This window comes from Mytilus trossulus, chromosome 8 (genome assembly GCF_036588685.1).
Source record: "Mytilus trossulus isolate FHL-02 chromosome 8, PNRI_Mtr1.1.1.hap1, whole genome shotgun sequence".
NCBI lineage: Eukaryota > Metazoa > Mollusca > Bivalvia > Mytilida > Mytilidae > Mytilus > Mytilus trossulus.
The window spans coordinates 51675940-51698356 of record NC_086380.1 but is presented as its reverse complement, the minus strand read 5'-3'; the positions used below and the strand labels follow the sequence as shown (position 1 = coordinate 51698356).

At 32.5% G+C, this 22417-nt stretch overlaps 1 protein-coding gene across 1 annotated transcript; it reads left to right on the top strand.

Annotated features, from left to right (window-relative positions):
- Positions 1-156: 156 nt before the first annotated feature.
- Positions 157-22164, top strand: LOC134681111 (ankyrin repeat domain-containing protein 13B-like). Its single transcript, XM_063540540.1, has 14 exons — positions 157-483; positions 2267-2402; positions 6050-6174; positions 8644-8689; positions 9500-9553; positions 10080-10169; positions 10478-10661; positions 11306-11372; positions 12592-12753; positions 13360-13639; positions 14649-14804; positions 16454-16557; positions 16949-17037; positions 19029-22164. The coding sequence occupies exons 1-14, from the start codon at positions 388-390 to the stop codon at positions 19249-19251; spliced, it is 1812 nt and encodes a 603-aa protein (XP_063396610.1). The 5' UTR covers positions 157-387; the 3' UTR covers positions 19252-22164.
- Positions 22165-22417: the final 253 nt, after the last annotated feature.

Below are 22417 nucleotides of genomic sequence, written 5' to 3'. Positions count from 1 at the left end.
AAGTTAATTATAATTATACAATTATTCACACAGAGTGGTTTTATTTATATCAGATATAGTTTCGAAAATTATCCCTTACTTAAATATATGTTTTTCTTGAAAAAATTACAAAAAAGAAATTTGATACCAAATTGTAGTTTCGGATTTTCTTTATTAATGTCGTAAAATATATAAAAAAATGTGTATTGAGTTATTTTTTTGCTGATAATTCTTGGAACCATTATTTTTTTAACTTCTTTTTTCTATATATCTAATAATCAGTTTTCAAATTGATTAACGGTGTCGTAAACCACACGGAAGAAGATTTAAAACCTACCACAACAAATGAGTCATATTTTCGTCTGTCAAAATGTATTTTCAAAGTGAAGAGAATAAGTTTTAGACAGAATGTCAGCTAAGACATTAGGGGAACAGTTCCCACTTCACTGGCTTGTTTGGGATAACAATTTTAGTGAATTAGACAAAGAATTGGCAAAGGACATTGTGAGTAAAATATTGATTTCTAATATTTTAGAATTTTAATAGAAAGTGATTAATTTCTTCCTCATTACTAATGCACCAGGTCAATATGTGTTGTCAGCTCAGTTGCTGGTTTCATTATAAAAAGCTATATACTATGTTTTTTCTTCAAATTTTTTATTTTTTTGGGATATTGCCATTTTATTGGATTGAAAAAATTTATTTAAAAAAAATTAATTGAGAATGGAAATGAGGAATGTGTCAAAGAGACAACAACCCGATCATAGTAAAAACAACAGCAGAAGGTCCCAAACAGGTCTTCAATGAAGCGAGAAATTCCCGCACCCGGAGGCGTCCTTCAGCTGGCCCCTAAACAAATATATTTACCAGTTCAGTGATAATGAACGCCATACTAATTTCCAAATTGTACAAAAGAAACTAAAATTAAAATAATACAAGACTAACAAAGGCCAGAGGCTCTTGACTTGGGACAGGCGCAATAATGCCGTGGGGTTAAACATGTTTGTGAGATCTCAATACTTGCATATTCATGTACATGTGCAATCAAATTTATATTTCTGTAATTATGTTTTTGGTAACCAGACACATTTGCTTGACATCATATGCATTACTAGAGTCCATGGTTAGATTATTGTAAATGGAAACTATGTCATGTACATGTGGAGGATTCTATTTTCACTTTACAGAACATGCAGAAAGTCATCGTTTAAATCTCATACTCACAGTACTGTTGCTTACTGGTACAGTCCAAACTTACTGTTAATTAGGACTGTCAGCATAGTCAGATACATGTACATGTCAACTGCGATCACTTAATTATATATATTATAGTAATCTCAGATGCCAACTATCCTGATAAATGTGGTATTTAAACTTGATTTTTATGCCACTTGTAACATGTGTAAGTCAACCCAAAATATTGATTTTCATACCTGAATTTTTTTTTCATTGATCATGTTGTTGGTTCTTTATTTTGAACATTTCCCAAGTCACATGTACATCATGTACATGTAGATAATGTGTTCATCTACTGATTAATGGGGGCATTGTGAACAAGCAAATATTTGAGCTTATGGAACTTTGCAGCTGTAGTTCTCTGTCTATTAATCATGCTGTATGTCATAATTGTGAATAGACCTGATCATGGTGGACAACTTAGGGAGCTACCATTTGATTTTTATAGGGGGGAAGGGGGGCTAGGATGAAATTTGAAAAAAATAGGCAGGACAGGAGTTTTTAGTAAAAAAATAAAGGCAGGATGAGACACTTGCAAAAAAAAAAGTCAGGATGACAATTTATGTAAAAAAAGTCAGAATAAACTAAAAAAAAAATAGCAGGACCGGATAGAGTGAAAAATAAAAAGGCAGGACAGAGATTACAACAAAAAAAAAAATGCACATGATGCAGGACAAAATTTTTCATCCTAGCCCCCCCTAAAAATCAAATGGTAGCTCCCTTAGGTCATCATGATCATGTAAAAAACTTGCAAGAACAAGTTTATGCTAACTGTGAACATAACAAAAAACATGAAGGAATTTATGGTTAAATTCAGAGACTGGTTGACATAATTCAAGTTTTTGCCAATATAGAGCACAAGGGTTGCCTGAACATGCTAAATGAAGTTTCAAAGCATGCAAGACCATCCAACATGTCCAAGTGCATTATATATAGAAGTCCTTAGTCACAGCTCTTTGTCAGTAACTTCCAGATGGGTCAAGCAAGCATGCTTTATATATAAACTATAATGCAGTCATAATTTTAACAACATGTACTTAATTATTTTCAGCATAACAAAGAATTGAAAGATCCTAGAGGCAGGACACCTCTTCATTTGTCTGTATGTCTGGGTCATGTGGAGAGTACAAAGACCCTGCTTAGATATGGAGCCAATGCAAATGCTGAAAATAAAGGCTATTGGTCAGGTAAACTTTGAGCTGATGTATTCATGATTGATGTACAAAATGTATGGTCAACTTTGATGTTCAAAGTAGAAGCAAAATAACAATACATGTAAGGCAATGTAGTATAATCATTTATAATTGTCGAATCCATAACACTCACTGCAGGCATATCATGCATATAGACAAAACAGCTATTGGTCACTGATGGGCTTCAACATGCCCATTGTACAGTTACAGTTCAATGTTGTAGGTATGACTTCTTACTAAGGTGAAAGTATCCAGATAGTTACAAAAAAAGATAGTTACATGTATTCACAAGGCGAGTTCAATGTTTGGCATGTATAGCATGTATAGACATGTTTAGGATTAATACTTATGTTTAAAAGTCCTAGATATTGCTCACGGGTTTGAGTACAAATATCTCAGACTCATCTAACTAACCATGATTGAAGTCACTTTATCTGTTTATAGTGAATTTGAATATACAGAACTTAAGGGCATCCGATACAGTTTCAAGGGAGTTAACTCTTGGCGCGACGTTAAGCGTTTGAATTCCTGCAAAAAACGTCACTTTTTGCGGGACGTAATGCGTGCAATGTTCCGCAATAAGAAACGTAATGTGGAATTGTGATTTTCCAATTTCTGTTTCTTCCGCATGCTAACTTCTACGCCATTAATATTAGTGCATTCAATTCTAACAGGATAACAGTCTAATAACATAATAAGAAATAAAACAAATTACTGTTTTTTTGAGATCTTCAACAAAATATCGTATAGCGAGCAATCTCAAGACGACTGACCCTTTTGTTGCATGTCAATTATCATTTTTATTATCATTCATCATCCATGATTGACATTTTATTACATCACAAGAAACCAATGATATTTTAAAACTAATACGGAAAATGTAGGTAAACATTACTAATATAAACAATGACACAACTTTCATAAAAGAACAAAGTTCTTTTTTCTTCCGCGTTGCACGTATTTTATCTAACAAAAGGCAATAGCCAACAATATGTTTATACATCCGTAAAAATTTTGACGAGACATATTATGGTATACAAATGCCCGCGTCCGTCTGTCCGTCGTAAACATGGAACATGCATATTATCCAAAATCATAAGACGACGGGCGTATCATGCGTTCGTAGCGCAACTGTTTATTTTGTTTTTTTTTATATTTTTTATAAATATATTAGAGAAATGACGGAATGACAGCAAATACAATACAATTTCCAATAAATCAATATTTCCGAATGGCATAACTCTTTTAAAGAATAGTTGATATGCACTGATTTTCGAGCGTGTCCGTACAATATCAGTTTTTTAGAAAGTTGTAGACACTTGAAAAATTTAATTAACCAGGAGGACCGAGAGGACAGACAGAGGAATGAACGTGCGATAGTTTATGTATGCGCTATAAGGTGAAAAAAAATATATAGTTATTGACCAACGGTATGAGAGAAGGATTTTTATCGCAAATAATCCAATCGTATTTGCCAAATAAAAAAATCTAAGTTATAGTTTCATTGTTTGGACAAAAGCATTCTTTATCAAATTGAAGACTTCTCCTTTATAAGATTTTGCTTTTGTTTTCTGACCACATAAAACAGAAGATGTGGTATAATTGCCAATGAGACGACTCTCAACAAGAGACAAACATGACACAGAAATTAATAACTATAGGTCACGTACGGTCTTCAACAATGAGCAAATCCCATATCGCATAGTCAGCTGTAAAAGATTACGAAATGACAATGTAAAACAATTTAAACGAGAAAAGTAACGGCCTAGTTTATGTGCTACAATTTATGTACAAAAAAAGAAGTTCCGTTTGCAGGATAATGCTGAGTTCACACGCAATTCGAATTCGATTCGCATTAACTAATTCGAATTAGTTTATTTCGCATTCACAATGTTTTACGTACTAACGTAAATTCTAATTCGAATTGCAATACGCATTTAATTTGATTTACTGTCCAAAACGACGTTAACTTTTAATTCGTATCAACAAAACCGGATTTCTCAGTGATTAAAGCGTGAATAAAAGGATTTTAAGGAATATTTGTAATGAAACAGCAACCCACAAAACAAAACAAAATAAATCTAGAGGTCAACATACGGTATGAAATAATATAGGAGTGTGTACAGGAAATGTACCTGTATGTCAAGTTCTAAATTGCAGAGTCTTCAATTTTAAAAGCCGTAAAAATTATCAACAGTCCGTAATAACTTTTCTGGAGATGTTTCTCATTAAGACCACAAACAAAGAGAGGGATTTGTTATTCACATGATTTTATTTCCGGAAACAATATTACCAATTTATAGATAGTAATTTGCACATGTTACAAGCTGAAAAATGTCTCCGGTCATTTGCAGAGATAACGTGGAATTGTCTGCCAGCGACGTCATGCACTTTAGCGCTAACAATGAGGTTCCAAGGGGGGGACGCAATTTCTAGGATAAATCGCGTTTATCATGGAATCAAGCACGGTGACCTATATGTTTTATTTGGGATTTGGAGAAAGCATGACAAACTGCAATTTATGCAGAAAAATTATAAAAATGACATTTTCAGAAACAGTTTATTTCTGTTTTTTTAGGGTTAAAAATATACCACTTTGAGCATCTGGTCCGCAATGACAAGCAAGGCTTGAATAATTGAATAGTTATTCATGCTGTGATTTATTTTTTTACTTTATATCACTTATCACAGCTTCACATTGAACCCGATCTTAATAATTTACGACGAAAATTATCTGCTCAAAATTTTTGTTAACATTGCCTATTTTTTTTTACAAAATTGCACAAATCCCCAATTTTCAGCCTCAATTTTCTCGAAAACAAGCACGGTGACCTATGTTTTATTTTATGTTTTATTTTATAACTCGCCAAGGCCTACAACATATTACAAATTTATAAAAATGACATTAAATCGAGAAACTGTATCGGATGCCCTTAAAAGAGATTAAGAATTCCTCATAAAAATGACAACATGAAAGAACTTTGATCATGTTGATAGTCTGTTTTTAAATTATTTACATATTTTTAGGCTGTGGGCACTTAATAGCTTATTGAATATACACTACAGAACATTTTCCTCAACTTTGACAAATAAGGGGAAACAACTCAGATAACCTGCCAAATAAGGGGAAACAACCCAGATAACCTGCCAAATAAGGAGAAACAACTCAGATAACTGCCAAATAAGGGGAAACAACTAAGATAACCTGCCAAATAAGGGGAAACAACTTGGATAACCTAACTTTTATTATCAAAAAGTTTGATTAGTTAAACCACTTTCCTCAAAATATATTTTGTAAGCTTTTAGCATCTTGTTCATTTATAGTAATTACATATAACTGACTTGTTTTTCACAGAAAAACTTTGTGTTACCATTAAATGTAGGTGCAGGTTGTTCACCAGATTGACTAGACTTCTTTAGAATTATGTTAAAAATCCTCTTGCAAGCTGACTTCTAGATATCTTGATTTTTTTGTGCAGTTGGGTTGATTTCTTGTTGATATATATAGTATAACCAACACATCTTATTTTATTCATGTTAATAGCATCTCTGAAGTTTGGAATATTACAATTTACACATGCATCATTCATATCATGTATGTATATATATATTTTTCAAACCTATTTTTTTATTTTTTTTAGTGTTGCATGAAGCAGTCAGCACTGGTGACCCTGAACTAGTACAGATAGTACTAAGGCATAGGGACTATCAGAGATATAGTAAGCGAACTGTTGGTGTCCCAGAACTTCTACAGAAACTAAAAGAGGTATGTATAGAAAGACAGAGGAGAGAACTTAATATAAGAACTAAGGACTAACATTACAGAAGCTAGAGGCAATTTAGAAGCTGCAAGGTTGTTTTATCTAACTAGAGAAATAGAACTTTCTTACTAAAACTTATGGGAATGTTTGATAGTGAAGGCAACCAGAATTTTACTGATACATATGATACAGTTAAACAATGGGAACCTGTATTGATTCCTATGTCTCAGCAGGGCACCAGAAATATAGTTTTACTTTATCAGTTGATTGTTTTGAAGCTATCAGTCAGATTGGAGTTGTACCTTAGATTTCTGAAAAAAACACAATCTAATTAAAATTAAATCTCTGCACTCGCTCATTTTGTTGTGCTTGAGAAAGGTGTTTTTCTGATCAATTTTTTGTCAAAAAAGATTCATGTTCAATCTGTAGGCAAAATTCTGTTTAGACATCAATAACTTTGTCAGACCTTGATGAAAATGTCTGAAATTTAGACAGAAGTTGTTTTTTTTTAATGAAAAACAGTACACAGCATACCCAGTACTATTTTTTCAAAAATAATTAAGTATTAAAAAAAAATCTGTATTTTGGTGATAAGTGGTCTTATTTGTTTATACTGATGAAGTGTATCATGTGTATGGTAAAAGTTTATTGATGTACTTATGTGGAAGCAATATATATCATATATATATTAGTCATTGTGACAGGAAGTAATTATCAATGAAATATCAAACATTTCCTATGTGGAATAAAGTGCATTGTCACTTGAACAGGAAATGAGTGCTCAATAGAATGTAGGTAAACTGCTCTATTGATTGTAGGTGAAGGTCACTAGTTTTAACTATTATCATATGTAGCAATATGCGCAATTGTTTCTCCATAGGTAGTATGGTAACGTTTTCTTCTGTAGCTCAATCCATATCATAAACTTTGATATGTATGATAGCTTGTTTCAAACCACACATTTTCAAATGTGTGGTTAAAATTTCGGGGTATGGAATGAGATTCATTTTCTCATAAATTAGCAAACCCTAAAAATGCTTTTGTGATTGATGTGGCTCTTACTTTGTGGTAAAATATCCCTTTTTCACACAATAAGTTCTTTGAGAATTTAATAATTTGAATACATTTAAATACTTCATATGTAGGTATAACACATTTATTGTATGGTCCTCTACTTTCCAAATCAACACAAATAGTAAAGCTCAGTCATTTGTAAAAAATAGAAACACGTGCATAGATTTTTTTTGTGTTCCTCAATTGGAGAAGCATTTACATGATTAAGGATATCAATTATTTTAACCCATACATAACTCCTTTCAATAGTGTACAAAATATAATTCACTTCTTGACTGGATAGAAGGGTTGTAGTAACTAGCAAATTGCTGTCCATGAAATTCAAACTATTACCCAAATCAAATTTTAAAGGTAAAAAAACTTAAGGTGGTACCCAACACTTTCACTAAAATTAATTTGGCTCGTTTAATTTTCATAAAATTTTGACAAAGTATTTACTCTGACCCTTTAACAAAAGTATAGAAATGTCAAAAATTTTGAACCAACCGTTTTGTCAGAAAAATTACACTGGTTATATAGCAGTTTGACAAACACCAATTTTGATCATTGAGAAGCTTAATATTCCTTTTACAACACAACGTAATTCAAACATTTAGCTGACTTTACAGAGTTATCTCCCTGTAGTGTTAGGTACCACCTTAATATTCCTGTAATATTCCTCATACATGTCATACATGTAATAAGCAGTCATTCAGTTTAAAAAAGGTATTCACTCATATACAAGATGCACGAAAAGAACCTTGTTTGATCATATTGATCTCATTGTGTTATTTGTTAACTAAAGATCATGAAAACCTTGGATCCTTTTGGTAAAGTTTCCATGCAAATGACTGCTGGTAACGGCTGATAGACAGGGCTAATGATCAGGGACTGCCAGTAGCTGTAATGACTGTTCTAGCAAATATAAAATTCAATTGTTATATAGATTTTCTGCATCCCTCATCAAGGAGACTCAAACCAAAAACTTTAAAATCCAAGGTTGTATTTTAAATGCACATATATAATTTTCCTGTTTAAGGTGGTACCCAACACTTTCGCATAAATTGATTTGGCTCGTTTAATTTTAATAAAATTTGGACAAAGTATTGACTTTGACCCTTTAACAAAAAAAATAAAATTTCAAAAATTTTAGACCAAGCGTTTTGTCAGAAAAAATACACTGGTTATATAGCAGTTTGACAAACACCAATTTTGATCATTGAGAAGCTTAACATTCCCTTTACAACACAACATAATTAAAACGTTCAGCTGATTTTACAGAGTTATCTCCCTGTAGTGTTAGGTACCACCTTAAGATGAACTGACTGTTTGTTCAAATATGTGGTACATATTCTTTAAACATGTTAAAACTATTAGCTTTGCACGCCTTAAGTTTAACATATTTCAATCAATTCTTTCAGTCTCCAGATTTTTATGTAGAGATGAAATGGGAGTTCACAAGCTGGGGTAAGTCTAAGAAATACATACTCTTTAATATAATGGGGGTTCAATATAATTTGGGGAATACCAATTTTATAGATATAAGAAGATGTGGTATGAATACCAATTAGACATTTCTCCATCCAAGTCACAATTTATAAAAGTAAATCATTATAAGCCAAAGTACTGTCCTCAACACAAAGCCTTGGCTCAAACTGAACAGCAAGCTATTAAGGGTCCCAAAAATGACGTACTATAAAACCATTCAAACAGGAAAAGCCACGGTCTGATCTATATAAAAAACAAGAAACTAGAAACATGTACAAATTACATAAACAAACGACAACTACTGTACATCAGATTCCTGACTTAGGACAGGTGCAAACAAATGCAATGGGTTTAATCGTTTTAATGGTACCAAACATTCACACTTATCTGAATAGTGTAACATCACAACATTAGTTTATTTAATGGCTACAGTTGAACCACAAATTTAAATGGTTAATGAAGTACAAATTTCCTTAAGGCTTGTTTACAGATTTTTATGAAATCATTTAATCAAATGTTCACAGAAATACAATTTTTCCTTAAATCACAAACAATGTACCAATGGTAATGACCAATTCCACACTTACATAGAAATGGGAGAACACAAGGTAAAGTAACCCTGTGAAATTCTTAAAATATGTGTTTACAAGTTTGGATAAGTCTGAATCCGTTGTCAGAACAAGTGATGTTCAGTTGTTGTTATAAATGACAGGATATACATTTATTTATTATTTAAAACATTTACCAGATAACCAATGATTGATTAAGGATAATTCTAATATTTTTCAGTGCCACTTGTGTCCAGAATGTGCCCCAGTGATACATACAGAGTTTATAAAAGTGGTAAGTATTAGAGTCATAATAAAATTAAAGATTCTCTACATTACATTTCCTTCAAAATAACCAGATAACTCCCTAGAATCTGTTTTCTTTAATGATTTTAAGTGCAATGTTGGCAAACTTTATCTTCCTTTGTCGAATGGTAAACAGCATGTACAGAAAGATGTGTTCTTCTCGACCTGCATCTTCTATACATTAGCTCCCTTTTTTTGTGAATAGGAAATTTAGAGATCAGCAAGAAGAAATGACGCCTTAATTTAATTTTTTCCAACAAAGGACTAAGATCAAATAAACCACACATTGATTTTGAGATTATAATCCACAGTTCAGGGTAATTATAAATCAGCCAAGAAGTAAAATATTAATGTTAATAGCAAAAAATAGTATTTATATAACAGATGCAAATTCGCATGTATGACCGAAACATAGAAAAAACAATCAATCTATCCCAAGGCAGGAAATAACACCTTATAAGAGGAAAACATTAAAGAAGTAGAAGTTGACATCATTGAATAATTCTTTCTTTCAGGATCCAATGTTCGAATAGATACAACTTTGCTTGGATTTGATAATACAAACTGGGAGCGGGGCAATAGAAGTTATGTATTCAAAGGAACAGGTGAGTCAATAGCCCTTTATATTGAAAACAATAATTGGAATATAAGTTTTCAATTCATTCATTATAGTTTACATTGTAGGATTCTAATTCCATTAATTTTATGTCTTGAAAAAATTGTGTGAGTATAATTTTCCATACATGCACATGTTTGCTGATTTTCCGAGTAATATTTTGATATTGCAAATGGGGGAAATAATTGCAGATGAAAACTCCAATTATCCTTGCCCAAAAATGCTATGATTGTAATAATACCTAAAGAAAATCTGCATTGGAAAAGTTTGAATTTTCTCTTCCTAATTCTTTTGTAGAAAGAAGCGCAACTGTAATGGAAATTGACCATGATAAAAAAGAGGTGTTTTCTGAAACAATGGCCATCTTACCGGAGAACTTTGACACATCTGTGATGGATCCTTCTTCAAACTCTATATGTGCCAGACTGACTAATCCTATTGTTACTACATATGTAGACACAGAAAAAATATCATTTGAAAGGTAGATAACTCTCTATGTGCTAGCCTAAAGGTAGATAACTTTGTATGTGGTAGACTAACCAATCCTATCTGCACTACATATGTATACACAGAAAAAAAAAATCATTTGAAAGGTAGATAACTCTCTATGTGCCAGAATAAAGGTAGATAACTATACATGTGCCAAACTATAAGTCGATAACTATATCTGCCAGACTAAAGGCAGATAACTCTCTATGCGCCAGACTAACTTATCCTATAGTTACTACATATGTACCCGAAGAGAAAATTTCATTTGAAAGGTAGATAACTCTCTATGTGGCAAACTAAATGTAGATATCTCTATATGTGCCAGACTAATTTAATTGTTACTACATATTTTAAGACAGAAAAAAAAACCATTTCGAAAGCTAGATAACTCAATACATGCAGACACAGAAAAAATATCACTCGAAAGATAGATAACTCAATACATGCAGACACAGAAAAGAATATCATTTGAAAGGTAGATAAATCTTTACATGCAGACACACAAAAAATATCATTCGAAAGGTAGATATAAACTGTCAATGAAATACTTTCATAAGTTTGATTTACATTACTGACTGTAAATTATTTATGATGCAGTTCATATACAATGTATTTAGTATATTTTTTTTTATACAGAAACAAGTCTGGAATATGGGGATGGAGAAGTGATAGAACAGAGAATGTTAATACACATGAAGCTAAAGTACGTTATTTAAGAATTTTTGTATGAGTGCAGGGGTCGAAATTAGCGCTAGTCCCGTAGTCCGGGACTAGTAAAATTTGCGTCGGACCAATAGATCTTGTCGGCTGGTGGTCCATCGGACCAGTAGAAATTTGTCGATACAAATCACTGATCCGTGTATTTACAAAACAATTTACCTGTGAAATTAATTACACGGTTCTGGGGGGTATTACAAATGATCAAGTTAATTAATTTCTCGGGTGAGCGTGCTTCACAACAATATAAAATGTTGAAATTTTTGGAAGGAGTTAAACCGCCGGACAAAACAAATAAGATAATTTAATCCTTTCCCTTCCTGCTCATTCTGCTGATGCAGAAAGGGGGTTTTCTGAGATGAAACTTGTAAAGAATGATTGGCGATCAAAATTTCGTCCAACTGTTTTATCAGATCTTTTATTCATTATGGTTTACACTGGAGATATAGCATCATTTGATCCAGTCCCGGCTATTGAAAAGTGAAATATTTCTGGACAGCGCTCCAGACGACCTAGTCAGGCACCCTATGGTCGTCGTGAGGATTGCGATGACGTCGAAGACAATGTTGATATTTTTTCTGTCCTTTATCCTGATTTTGATAAAGAAAATCATTGTGATTACCAAAGCCTTTATCAAAATCAGAATAAAGACTATTCCTTTGTTACTGTCTAACTTATGTAAACGAAAGCATCAAAATTAAACATCAGATGTCATTTATATTCGTGTTTGTCAAATTAATGTCATTTTTGCAGGACCAGTAGATTTGGAACCGGACCAGTAGAGTTTTCAGTCCACTGGTCCGGCTGACCAGTACATAAAAAAGCTTAAATTCGACCCCTGTATGAGTGTAATATTTCAAATATAGAATAGAGAGATGCAGTTTAATTAAACATGAGACATTTACCCACCAAAAGATCAGAGGACAAGAATATATACAGTTACCTGTTTCCATTTGACAAAACCCATTCATTTAAATTGTCCATGATTACAAAATGTGAAGCAATACAACAGCCTGATTTAAGCTAAGGTAAAACAATTATGAATTATGACAAACAACAACCACTATTCTACAGACTCCTGGCTTGGGACAGGAACACTAAGAATTTGTTCATCTTTAATTCATATAAGGTCATGATTCATTCTTCTATCTTCAAATGTAAAAAGGAAGAGTGTACAAGAATTAAATTGTTTTTTGTGTTTTTAGGTTTTTAGTGCCTCTAACGTTGAGTTGGTCACCAAAACTAGAACAGAACACTTGTCACAGGAAGATAAACTCAAATGTAGGAAGAACTCATCAAAATCTCCGCTTGAGTCATTTCTGGGGGTAGCCGAGGAGCATAATAAAAAACAAGGGGCCTCAAATGGGGTAAGTGTTTAATACAGAATTAATAACTATCAAGGGTTTCTTTCCTCTTGTTGAATTTAACTTTTCTGTAGAACGCTGATTTAAAAAGAAGGAATTACTGCTGACTATCACAAATCTAAAGTAGATGAAACCTTAACTGCACTCAAATCCTGAGTTGAACTCATGTGCTCCTGAAGGATAAGCAGTAGTTCTATCTCTGATATTGGCACATGTAATATTGCTCATGAGAACAAAACAAAATTATTATTCAGAATCAGTGATTGTGATGTTCATATCATCAATTGTTTTTGAAAAGGTGATGGATTATTGAAAATTTTGTATTAATTCACTTTAATTTTCAATAATTATATATACTTGATAATAGTAAAAAATTTTGTAAAAGGTTTTTTTCTTTTTTTAACAGAAACACTATAAATGTAATAAGGCCATAACATACCAATGAAATATTCATTTTGTACATATCCACAATCTTTTGGTTTACAATACTCTGCAATTAAAGCATTCATCATTTTAATGATTGATTTATATTTGATTGTTAATTCACATCATTTAATTAAACCAGTTTCTACTCTAGTTTAAATGATCGTTTGTATAAATCTATTTTAGGATTTAACGTCCCTCTCATACAACCCAACATCTATAACAAAGGAAGAATATTTCAGTCAAGTCATTGATTTAGGTGATCGAGACGTAGGACGGCCACTCGACCAAACTACCAAGACTCAGAAGTTTAAGGCCACCCTCTGGCTGTGTGAGAATTATCCTCTCTCCTTACAACAACAGGTTGTGCCAATCATAGATCTAATGTCAGCAAGCAATGCACATTTTAAAAAACTACGGGACTTTATCACATTACAGTTACCAGCTGGGTTCCCTGTCAAAATAGGTGAGTATAGGTTAATACCAGTTGTATTCATTATTTAATGTTACTGTTAATTATGTATCAGAGATACTTTGAATCTGAATCAGTGTCAGATTCATTAAACACCTTCATGGTGAATTGTTAAGAAACAGACAGAATCATTGACTCGATATCTTTAAAATAAGCAAATAAATATAGGAAGATGTGGTGTGAGTGCCAATTAGACATATCTCCGTCCAAATAACAATTTAAAAAAGTAAACCATTATAGGTCAATGTACGGCCTTCAATACGGAGCCTTGGCTCACACCGAACAACAAGCTATAAAGGGCCCCAAAATAACTAGTGCAAAACCATTCAAAAGGAAAACCAACAGTCTAATCTATATGAAAAAAACGAGAAACGAGAAACATGTATAAATTACACAAACAAACGACAACTACTGTACAACAGATTCCTGACTTAGGACAGTATTCTTAACTTCACATATGTGGAATATAACTTGTATGTGTCAATGAGACTGAACCCAATAACTGAAATAACCATGTAGAGGGCACCATTTCCTATTTTCGTTTTCACACTTTATCGTAAGTTTACCACGTGCAAATTTTATGATACACAATGCAAAGAATCATAACTCCCAAACAGTATTCAGAGTCACTTACTGTTTTAGAGTCATCTCCCTTTATAAATTTGAAAAATGGCTGATGCAACTTTTATGAAACGGATACACAATGCTAACAACCACAATACACAGAGAGTATAAATTTTTGCAATTATACCAAAATGTCGTTAATTATTCTAAGAGTTATATCCCTTTATTATTTGGAAAATTGCAAAGCTTGACAGGGTAGTATGGCATACATGTATATATTTATTTATTTTCATTTGTTTCCGCCCTTATTATTACCCACATAAAAACAAATATCATCTGATGTTCAACACTTCATACATTTTTATCCTGAGTCTGTTGCTTTTCATAGTTCTAAGCAGATGAATCCCCAAACTACTATCTTCATACTTATGTTTTGTAGAAATTCCATTATTCCATGTACTGAATGCCAGAATAACATTTGGTAATATCAATGCCTTAGACCAATCAGTAGATAGTGTTACTGTGATAGAGAATGAAGGCACTTGTGTGGTACAGGAGACATGTTTTGATCCTCCACGAGGATACAGTCGTTTGGGTAAGTTAACAGCCAGTAGATGGCATTACTGTGATAGAGGATGAAGGCACTTGTGTTGTACAGGAGACATGTTTTGATCCTCCACAAGGATACAGTCGTTTGGGTAAGTTAACAGCCAGTAGATGGCGTTACTTTGATAGAGGATGAAGGCACTTGTGTTGTACAGGAGACATGTTTTGATCCTCCACGAGGATACAGTCGTTTGGGTAAGTTAACAGCCAGTAGATGACATTACTGTGATAGAGGATGAAGGCACTTGTGTTGTACAGGAGACATGTTTTGATCCTCCACGAGGATACAGTAGTTTGGGTAAGTTAACAGTCAGTAGATGGCATTACTGTGATAGAGGATGAAGGCACTTGTGTTGTACAGGAGACATGTTTTGATCCTCTACGAGGATACAGTCGTTTGGGTAAGTTAACAGTCAGTAGATGGCATTACTGTGATAGAGGATGAAGGCACTTGTGTGGTACAGGAGACATGTTTTGATCCTCCACGAGGATACAGTCGTTTGGGTAAGTTAACAGTCAGTAGATGGCATTACTGTGATAGAGGATGAAGGCACTTGTGTTGTACAGGAGACATGTTTTGATCCTCTACGAGGATATAGCCGTTTGGTTATCTGCTTCAATCCCTAAAAAGTTGATATGTTTAAATATCTATCTCCATAAATCATAAAATATGATTTGGGTTCTCACAGCACATGTTTTTGCAGTGTATCCCAAACTCAGTTTGAAAATGTCAGAAAAAATTCAATTGGTCAGAGAGAAAAATTTAGATTTTTTATTTGAAATATAGTAGAAAAGGTCAAATTTTTTTTTTGGGTCAGACAAACTCTACAACAGTATGGCACAGACTGTTTCTGGTGTAAATTCATCACAAACATCTAAGATCAGAAGTTTGGACAGCCAAACAAATTTTAGTTTAAAACAGCAAAAAATTAAACAAGCCTTGACCTATCAGCCAAAATGTCTATGGTCAATGTGTATTGATTATATTGTGCAGGTGATGGTCACCATGAACGATTACGAGATGAAGACGATGAACTTCTACAGTTCCTGAGTTATGTCCCTTTATGATTTTATTATTTTTGGCAGGTGATGGTCACCATGAACGATTACGAGATGAGGACGATGAACTTCTACAATTCCTGAGTTATGTCCCTTTCTGATTTTATTATATTTTGCAGGTGATGGTCACCATGAACGATTACGAGATGAAGACGATGAACTTTTACAATTCCTGAGTTATGTCCCTTTATGATTTTATTATTTTTTGCAGGTGATGGTCACCATGAACGATTACGAGATGAGGACAATGAACTTCTACAATTCCTGAGTTATGTCCCTTTATGATTTTTTTTTTTTTTGCAGGTGATGGTCACCATGAACAATTACGAGATGAGACGATGAACTTCTACAGTTCCTGAGTTATGTCCCTTTATGATTTTTTTTTTTTTGCAGGTGATGGTCACCATGAACGATTACGAGATGAGGACGATGAACTTCTACAGTTCCTGAGTTATGTCCCTTTATGATTTTTTTTTTTTTTGCAGGTGATGGTCACCATGAACGATTACGAGATAAAAAATGATGAACTTTTACAATTCCGGAGTTATGTCCCTTGATGATTTTATTATTTTTTTGCAGGTGATGGTCATCATGAACGATTACGAGATGAGGATGATGAACTTCTACAGTTTGCTATACAACAGAGTCTGATGGACGGTGGAAGTAGTACTGAAAATGATCAGGTAAATTATTTTAACATATTAGCCTCAATCTAAAGCCTCAGTCAATATAGAATGGTATAATTATTTGATAAATGTTTTGTTTTGTTTTGAAACAAATGTGTGTACTTCATTGAACAAATGTTTGATGTTAACGTATGAAATTATATATCCAATCATCTGTTGTGACCTTCATCAATGAACAAAGACAATTTTAATGTACAAGGTAAAACTTCATAAAAGTTTAGAAAGAAAATTAATTGGTTGATTGATTTCAACTACAACTGAAAACAAATGTATAGTTTTACTGAAGACTGAAATGAGCAATCTTTAGGAAGGATAACAAACTATCTTACATCTCTTGGAACTTATGTATGATTGTATATAAAAAAGTTACATGATGCTTTATTTTCAGCTAACATTTATGGAGGCATTAAATAACATTAGACCCCCTCCTGCCCCTGTATCAGGGACAAGGGATGACGAGGAGAGATTACTGCAAAGGTACATATATTCTACATACACCACTATATACAACCTATTATAAACGCCAGATCTTAACCAAACTTGGGAGAACTGTTTGGGATTGAAAAGACCAATGCAATTAACCTAGTCTAATACATCTGTGTCATTTGGTCTTACCTTGATAGTTGTCTATTTGCAATCATACCACATCTCCTTTTTAGCTCACCTGACCTGAAAGGTCAAGTGAGCTTTTCTCATCACTTGGCGTCCGTCGTCCGTCGTCCTGCGTCCGTCGTCCGTCGTCCGTAAACTTTTACAAAAATCTTCTCCTCTGAAACTACTGGGCCAAATTTTTTCAAACTTGGCCACAATCATCCTTGGAGTATCTAGTTTAAAAAATGTGTCCGGTGACCTGGCCATCCAACCAAGATGGCCGCCATGGCTAAAAATAGAACACAGGGGTAAAATGTATATTTTGGCTTATATCTTTGAAACCAAAACATTTAGAGCAAATCTGACATGGGGTAAATTTGTTAATCAGGTCAAGATCTATCTGCCCTAGAATTTTCAGATAAATCAGACAACCTGTTGTTAGGTTGCTGCCCCTGAATTGGTTATTTTAAGGAAATTTTGCAGCTTTTGGTTATTATCTTGAATACTATTATAGATAGAATTAAACTGTAAACAGCAATAATGTTCAGCAAAGTAAAACCTACAAATAAATCAACATGACCAAAATTGTCAGTCAACCCCTTAAGGAGTTATTGCCCTTTATAGTCAATTTTTAACAAATTTTCATCAGTTTTTGTAACTTGTACAAAAATCTTCTTCTCTGAAACTACATAGCCAAATTAAACCAAACTTGGCGATAATTATCATTGTGGTATATAGTTTGAAAAATGTGTCTGATGACACCGCCTACCAAACAAAATGGCCGACATGGCTAAAATTAGAACATAGTGGTAAAATGCAGTTTTTGATTTATATCTTTAAAACTAAGACATTTAGGGCAAATCTTTCAAGATTTAGATGTCCATCAGAATAAGATCTATCCCCTCGCAAATTTTCAGATGAATCTGACAACTCGTTATTGGGTTGCTGCCCTAAAATTGGTAATTTTAATGAAATTTTGCAGTTTTTGGTTATTATCTTGAATACTATTATAGATAGAGATAAACTGTAAACAGCAATTTTGTTCAGCAAAGTAGGATCTACAAATAAGTCTATATGATAAAAATTGTAAGAGTACCCCTTAAGGAGTTATTGCCCTTTATAGTCAATTTTAAACAAATTTTCGTCATTTTTGTAACTTGTACAAAAATCTTCTTTTCTAAAACTATGGGCCATATTAAACTAAACGTGGCCACAATCATCACTATGGTATCTATTTAAAAAAAGTGTCTAATGACCCCACCTACCAACATGACCAACCAAGATGACCGACATCAGTAAATACAGTAACAGGTGAGCGACACAGGCTCTTGAGAGCCTCTAGTTTTATATGTGGGTTGAATTTTTGTAAACTCATAAATTATTGAGAGTTTTTATAAATGTGACTGGGTGAGTATCTTAATAATAAAAACTTGCATTCTGATAACGGAAATATAGACCTGTATGCCCTTTTTTTCGAAATCACAATAATGACACTCATATTTTTGTCCATTCTTGAAAAATCGCAATAATGAATGAGATCATCAGTTTACAGTGCTATCTTTTTGCTTTGAATTTTTTGTCCCCATATTTAGTCAAGACTGTGAATAAGTTGTATTCCCTATTTGATGTATTCAATTTATATCTTATATACTGATATTGAATCATTTATATTGAATTGAAAGTAAAAGATGACATATTGGTGCATTTGGTCAGTTGTATTTTGAGTGTCAGATTATATTTTTTACAATTATATAAATTTATTTATCTTGATTTACACATGTCGCTATAATAAACTTGTTTTCTTACTTGTTTACAGAGCTATAGTGGGCAGTCTAGCCATGTCACTATAATTAACTTGCTTTCTTTCTTGTTTACAGAGCTATAGCTGACAGCCTAGCCATGTCACAGGGAAGTAATGGATTACCTACAACAACTCAGCCGGAAATGATTAGTGTGAGTGATATATCATCGGACGTAGATGAAGAACTTCGTGTAGCGTTAGAAATATCTCGTCAACAAATCGAAGACGATGCAAATCGTCGGAAACAAGAAGAGGAACAACTAGAAATGATTCTGAAATTATCTATTACGGAAAAGTAATATGGGTCTTGAACTTTGCCCTTTGTGAATGGCTACAATATTTAACTCATGAAGATTTTACAACTGATAAAATAACGTATTCTATCATATGAAAATTCACATAATCTGTCATCAGAATTTGTTTTAAGAACACATAAGATTTATTTTTTACATTTCTGGGAAAACTTTCAGTAAAATAAAAAAATATTGTTTAGCTTTGAAAAGAAAATTCCTTTGTTAGAAGTTCAATGTTACAAATAAGTATATATCTAGGAAAATAAAAATGAGTGGAATGTGGATAAAGACATGAAGAATGTAGACAAAGAAAAGAAGAATGTGAATATAAACAAGATGAATGTGGACAAAAAAAAGAAACAAATATCATTAATCAAGTAAATATTATTAACTTGATGGAACTGCAATATTTTGTTGCAATCTATGTTGTTATTCAACTGTAGCATGGTTTTTGAATATCTAATAATAATTTGTAAATTGAAAAAAAAATCGGAAAATAGCAATGATTGACTATGAATTGCAATCAGTAAATGTAGGTCATAGGTTCTTTTCATGTCTGTCATTAATTATTGTTATCTCCAGTAAGAAATCCATATTCTTATACTATATGATTTTAATAAGCATTGAGTTTTTTTTGGATAAAATTACCATAGTAAATAAACCTTTGAATTTTGATAGCCATAATTTAATATAATATAGCATTTTGGATCTAAAATGCTTTTCCATTGTTCAACAATCTCAAAACAAAAGAGATAATTATTTGATACAAGGGGAGATAATTACACCGCCAATTTTACCTTACTTGACACAACTTGACAAAGGGAGGTAAATGATTATTGATTTTAAATTGTCAGATTTATGTGACTAAAAATTATTGAAATTAACTATTGTTATTTATATATTCTTTAAACGTACAAACCTAGTTATTTATTGGACATTTTCTCGATAAAAAATGTGTGTGTAAAAAAATAATTTTCATCAATTTAGTGGGTAAAATTTTCAACAAATTACAAATTCATATGGTCTTGTCATAACCACGAAATCTAGTTTGACAATTTTTTTTTTATCTTAAAACCAGTACAATAATTGAATCCACAGGATAATTATTTATATTTATTTCTATCAAATACAGATGGGGACGGACACAAGTCACATCACATCAAAATTCATCATTCATAGATATGAATGCTTTAGTAACTGTGACATGACTAAAAATTATTTATCAAAATGAAAACAACACAAAAAAAAATACCATGGCTAATAATAGAAAATTTTCAGTTAGACTTAGGTGGGCTTGTATAAGTTATTGAAATGGAAGGGAATATTTGGTTACTAAATAACCAACAGAAGAATATAACCAAGACTATCTTAGCCAAACAGAAATTTTTAATAAACACAAAATTTGATAGTTACCATACACAAAGGAGACATCTGTCATTCACTATTATAAGCATGATTAAAGCACTTGATGGAATGTTATGACTGCACCTATCTGTAGATACACTTATTGTGTACAACAAGCAATGTTATATATATATATGTATGTGTCTGTATTTTGATACTTTGTATATCAGCATCTTATAATGTCAACTTTGTATCCATTTATATTTAAAGCTTGCTTTAGATGGTGTATACAAAATGTGAAAAATCTTTGAGGTAAAATGGCAGTTTATTTTGCTATTGCTTAAAGAAAGGATTAACAGTTTATTTTTTAAAAAAGTGAGGAAATAAATACTACATTTTCAAAATGTACCAAAATTTTTAAACGTCCAGTATTTGTACTTTTTGTCATTTCTCACTTGATTGTGTCCAATACTGAATCCATAGTGAGGTTGTACTGAATTGATTGTGCCAAGTACTGAACCCATAGTGTTTTTACTACATCCATAGTGTCACGTACTGAATTGATTGTGTCAAGTACTTGATTGTGATAAGTACTGAATTGATTGTGTCAAGTACTTGATTGTGATAAGTACTGAATTGATTGTGTCAAGTACTTGATTGTGATAAGTACTGAACCCATAGTGTTTTTACTACATCCATAGTGTCACGTACTGAATTGATTGTGTCAAGTAGTTGATTGTGATAAGTACTGAATTGATGTTGCATTGTGTCAATTTTTGCAACTATTGTGTCAAGTACTGAATCAATTGTGTCATAAAGAAAAATCAAAATGTTAGCTATTGATAGGACTATAATAAACTATTGGATGAAGCCCTGGTTTATTAACTACAGAACAGTAATTAATAGTTTATAAGAATATGGTATATTTAAAATAAACAAAGTTCAAAAATATGAGTTTTAAAAACATTACATCCTTGAAATTCATTTAAAAACGTTCATGGCTTAAATAGTTGTTTTGAACAAAAAGCAGACTAGAAATCTAACTTATAAATAATTCTAAAGAATTTTATTTTGATTGCATGTGAAATTTCCTGCGGATTACTTTATTTCTGTAATATTTTGTTATTTAAGGAGGTGGACCTAGGTTAAGGGAAATAAATCCTTAAAATCATCATGATGGAAGTTTTAAACAACTTTGACCGGCTTAACAGCCCTCTCATGGTTGTTTGTGTCAACCAATATTTTCCTTCATATAATCTAAGCTTTTAGGTTACATAAATTATTTCCACTCAGTTTCACGTAAATGCTTAAAATCCATTGCTGATTCTTGACTTTCACAAACTTATAACTGATTTAAAGAGTTATCTCCCTGAATCAAGGTCTACCCAGAGGTCTATCAATATTTCTATTGGTGCTGGTATATGTGATATTCATTTCATTTGTAATTATTTCCTTGTGAATGTAAACTATGAATATTATTTTTTAATGGACAACAATTATTCATTTCTGCTTTATATCACTCCTATATTGTTATATATTTATTTTCACAAGGTGTTTATTTTCTATCTTTTTCGTGGGGGGGGGGGGGGGGGGGGGGGTAGTTACATTATGTGTGCATCAAGTATTGAGAATATATTAAAGGGGGGCATGCTGTCTTTGAAAAGTAACTACTGGTCTTGTTAAATCAATGCTTTCTTTTCAATATAAAGCATTCTTTCTGTGGAATACATATAGTACTTTGAAGACCTTGCATATGCATTTGTCTGCTGACTTTCTAGATGATGAAACATAGTATTAAATATGGAAGATACTTTTTATGCCCCACCTA

Coding starts and splice junctions, on each gene's coding strand:
- LOC134681111 (XM_063540540.1), top strand. CDS start 388: ATGTCAGCTAAGACATTAGGGGAACAGTTCCCACTTCACTGGCTTGTT. Junction 8,690..9,499: donor ATGGGAGTTCACAAGCTGGG/GTAAGTCTAAGA, acceptor AATATTTTTCAG/TGCCACTTGTGTCCAGAATG. Junction 10,170..10,477: donor TTATGTATTCAAAGGAACAG/GTGAGTCAATAG, acceptor ATTCTTTTGTAG/AAAGAAGCGCAACTGTAATG.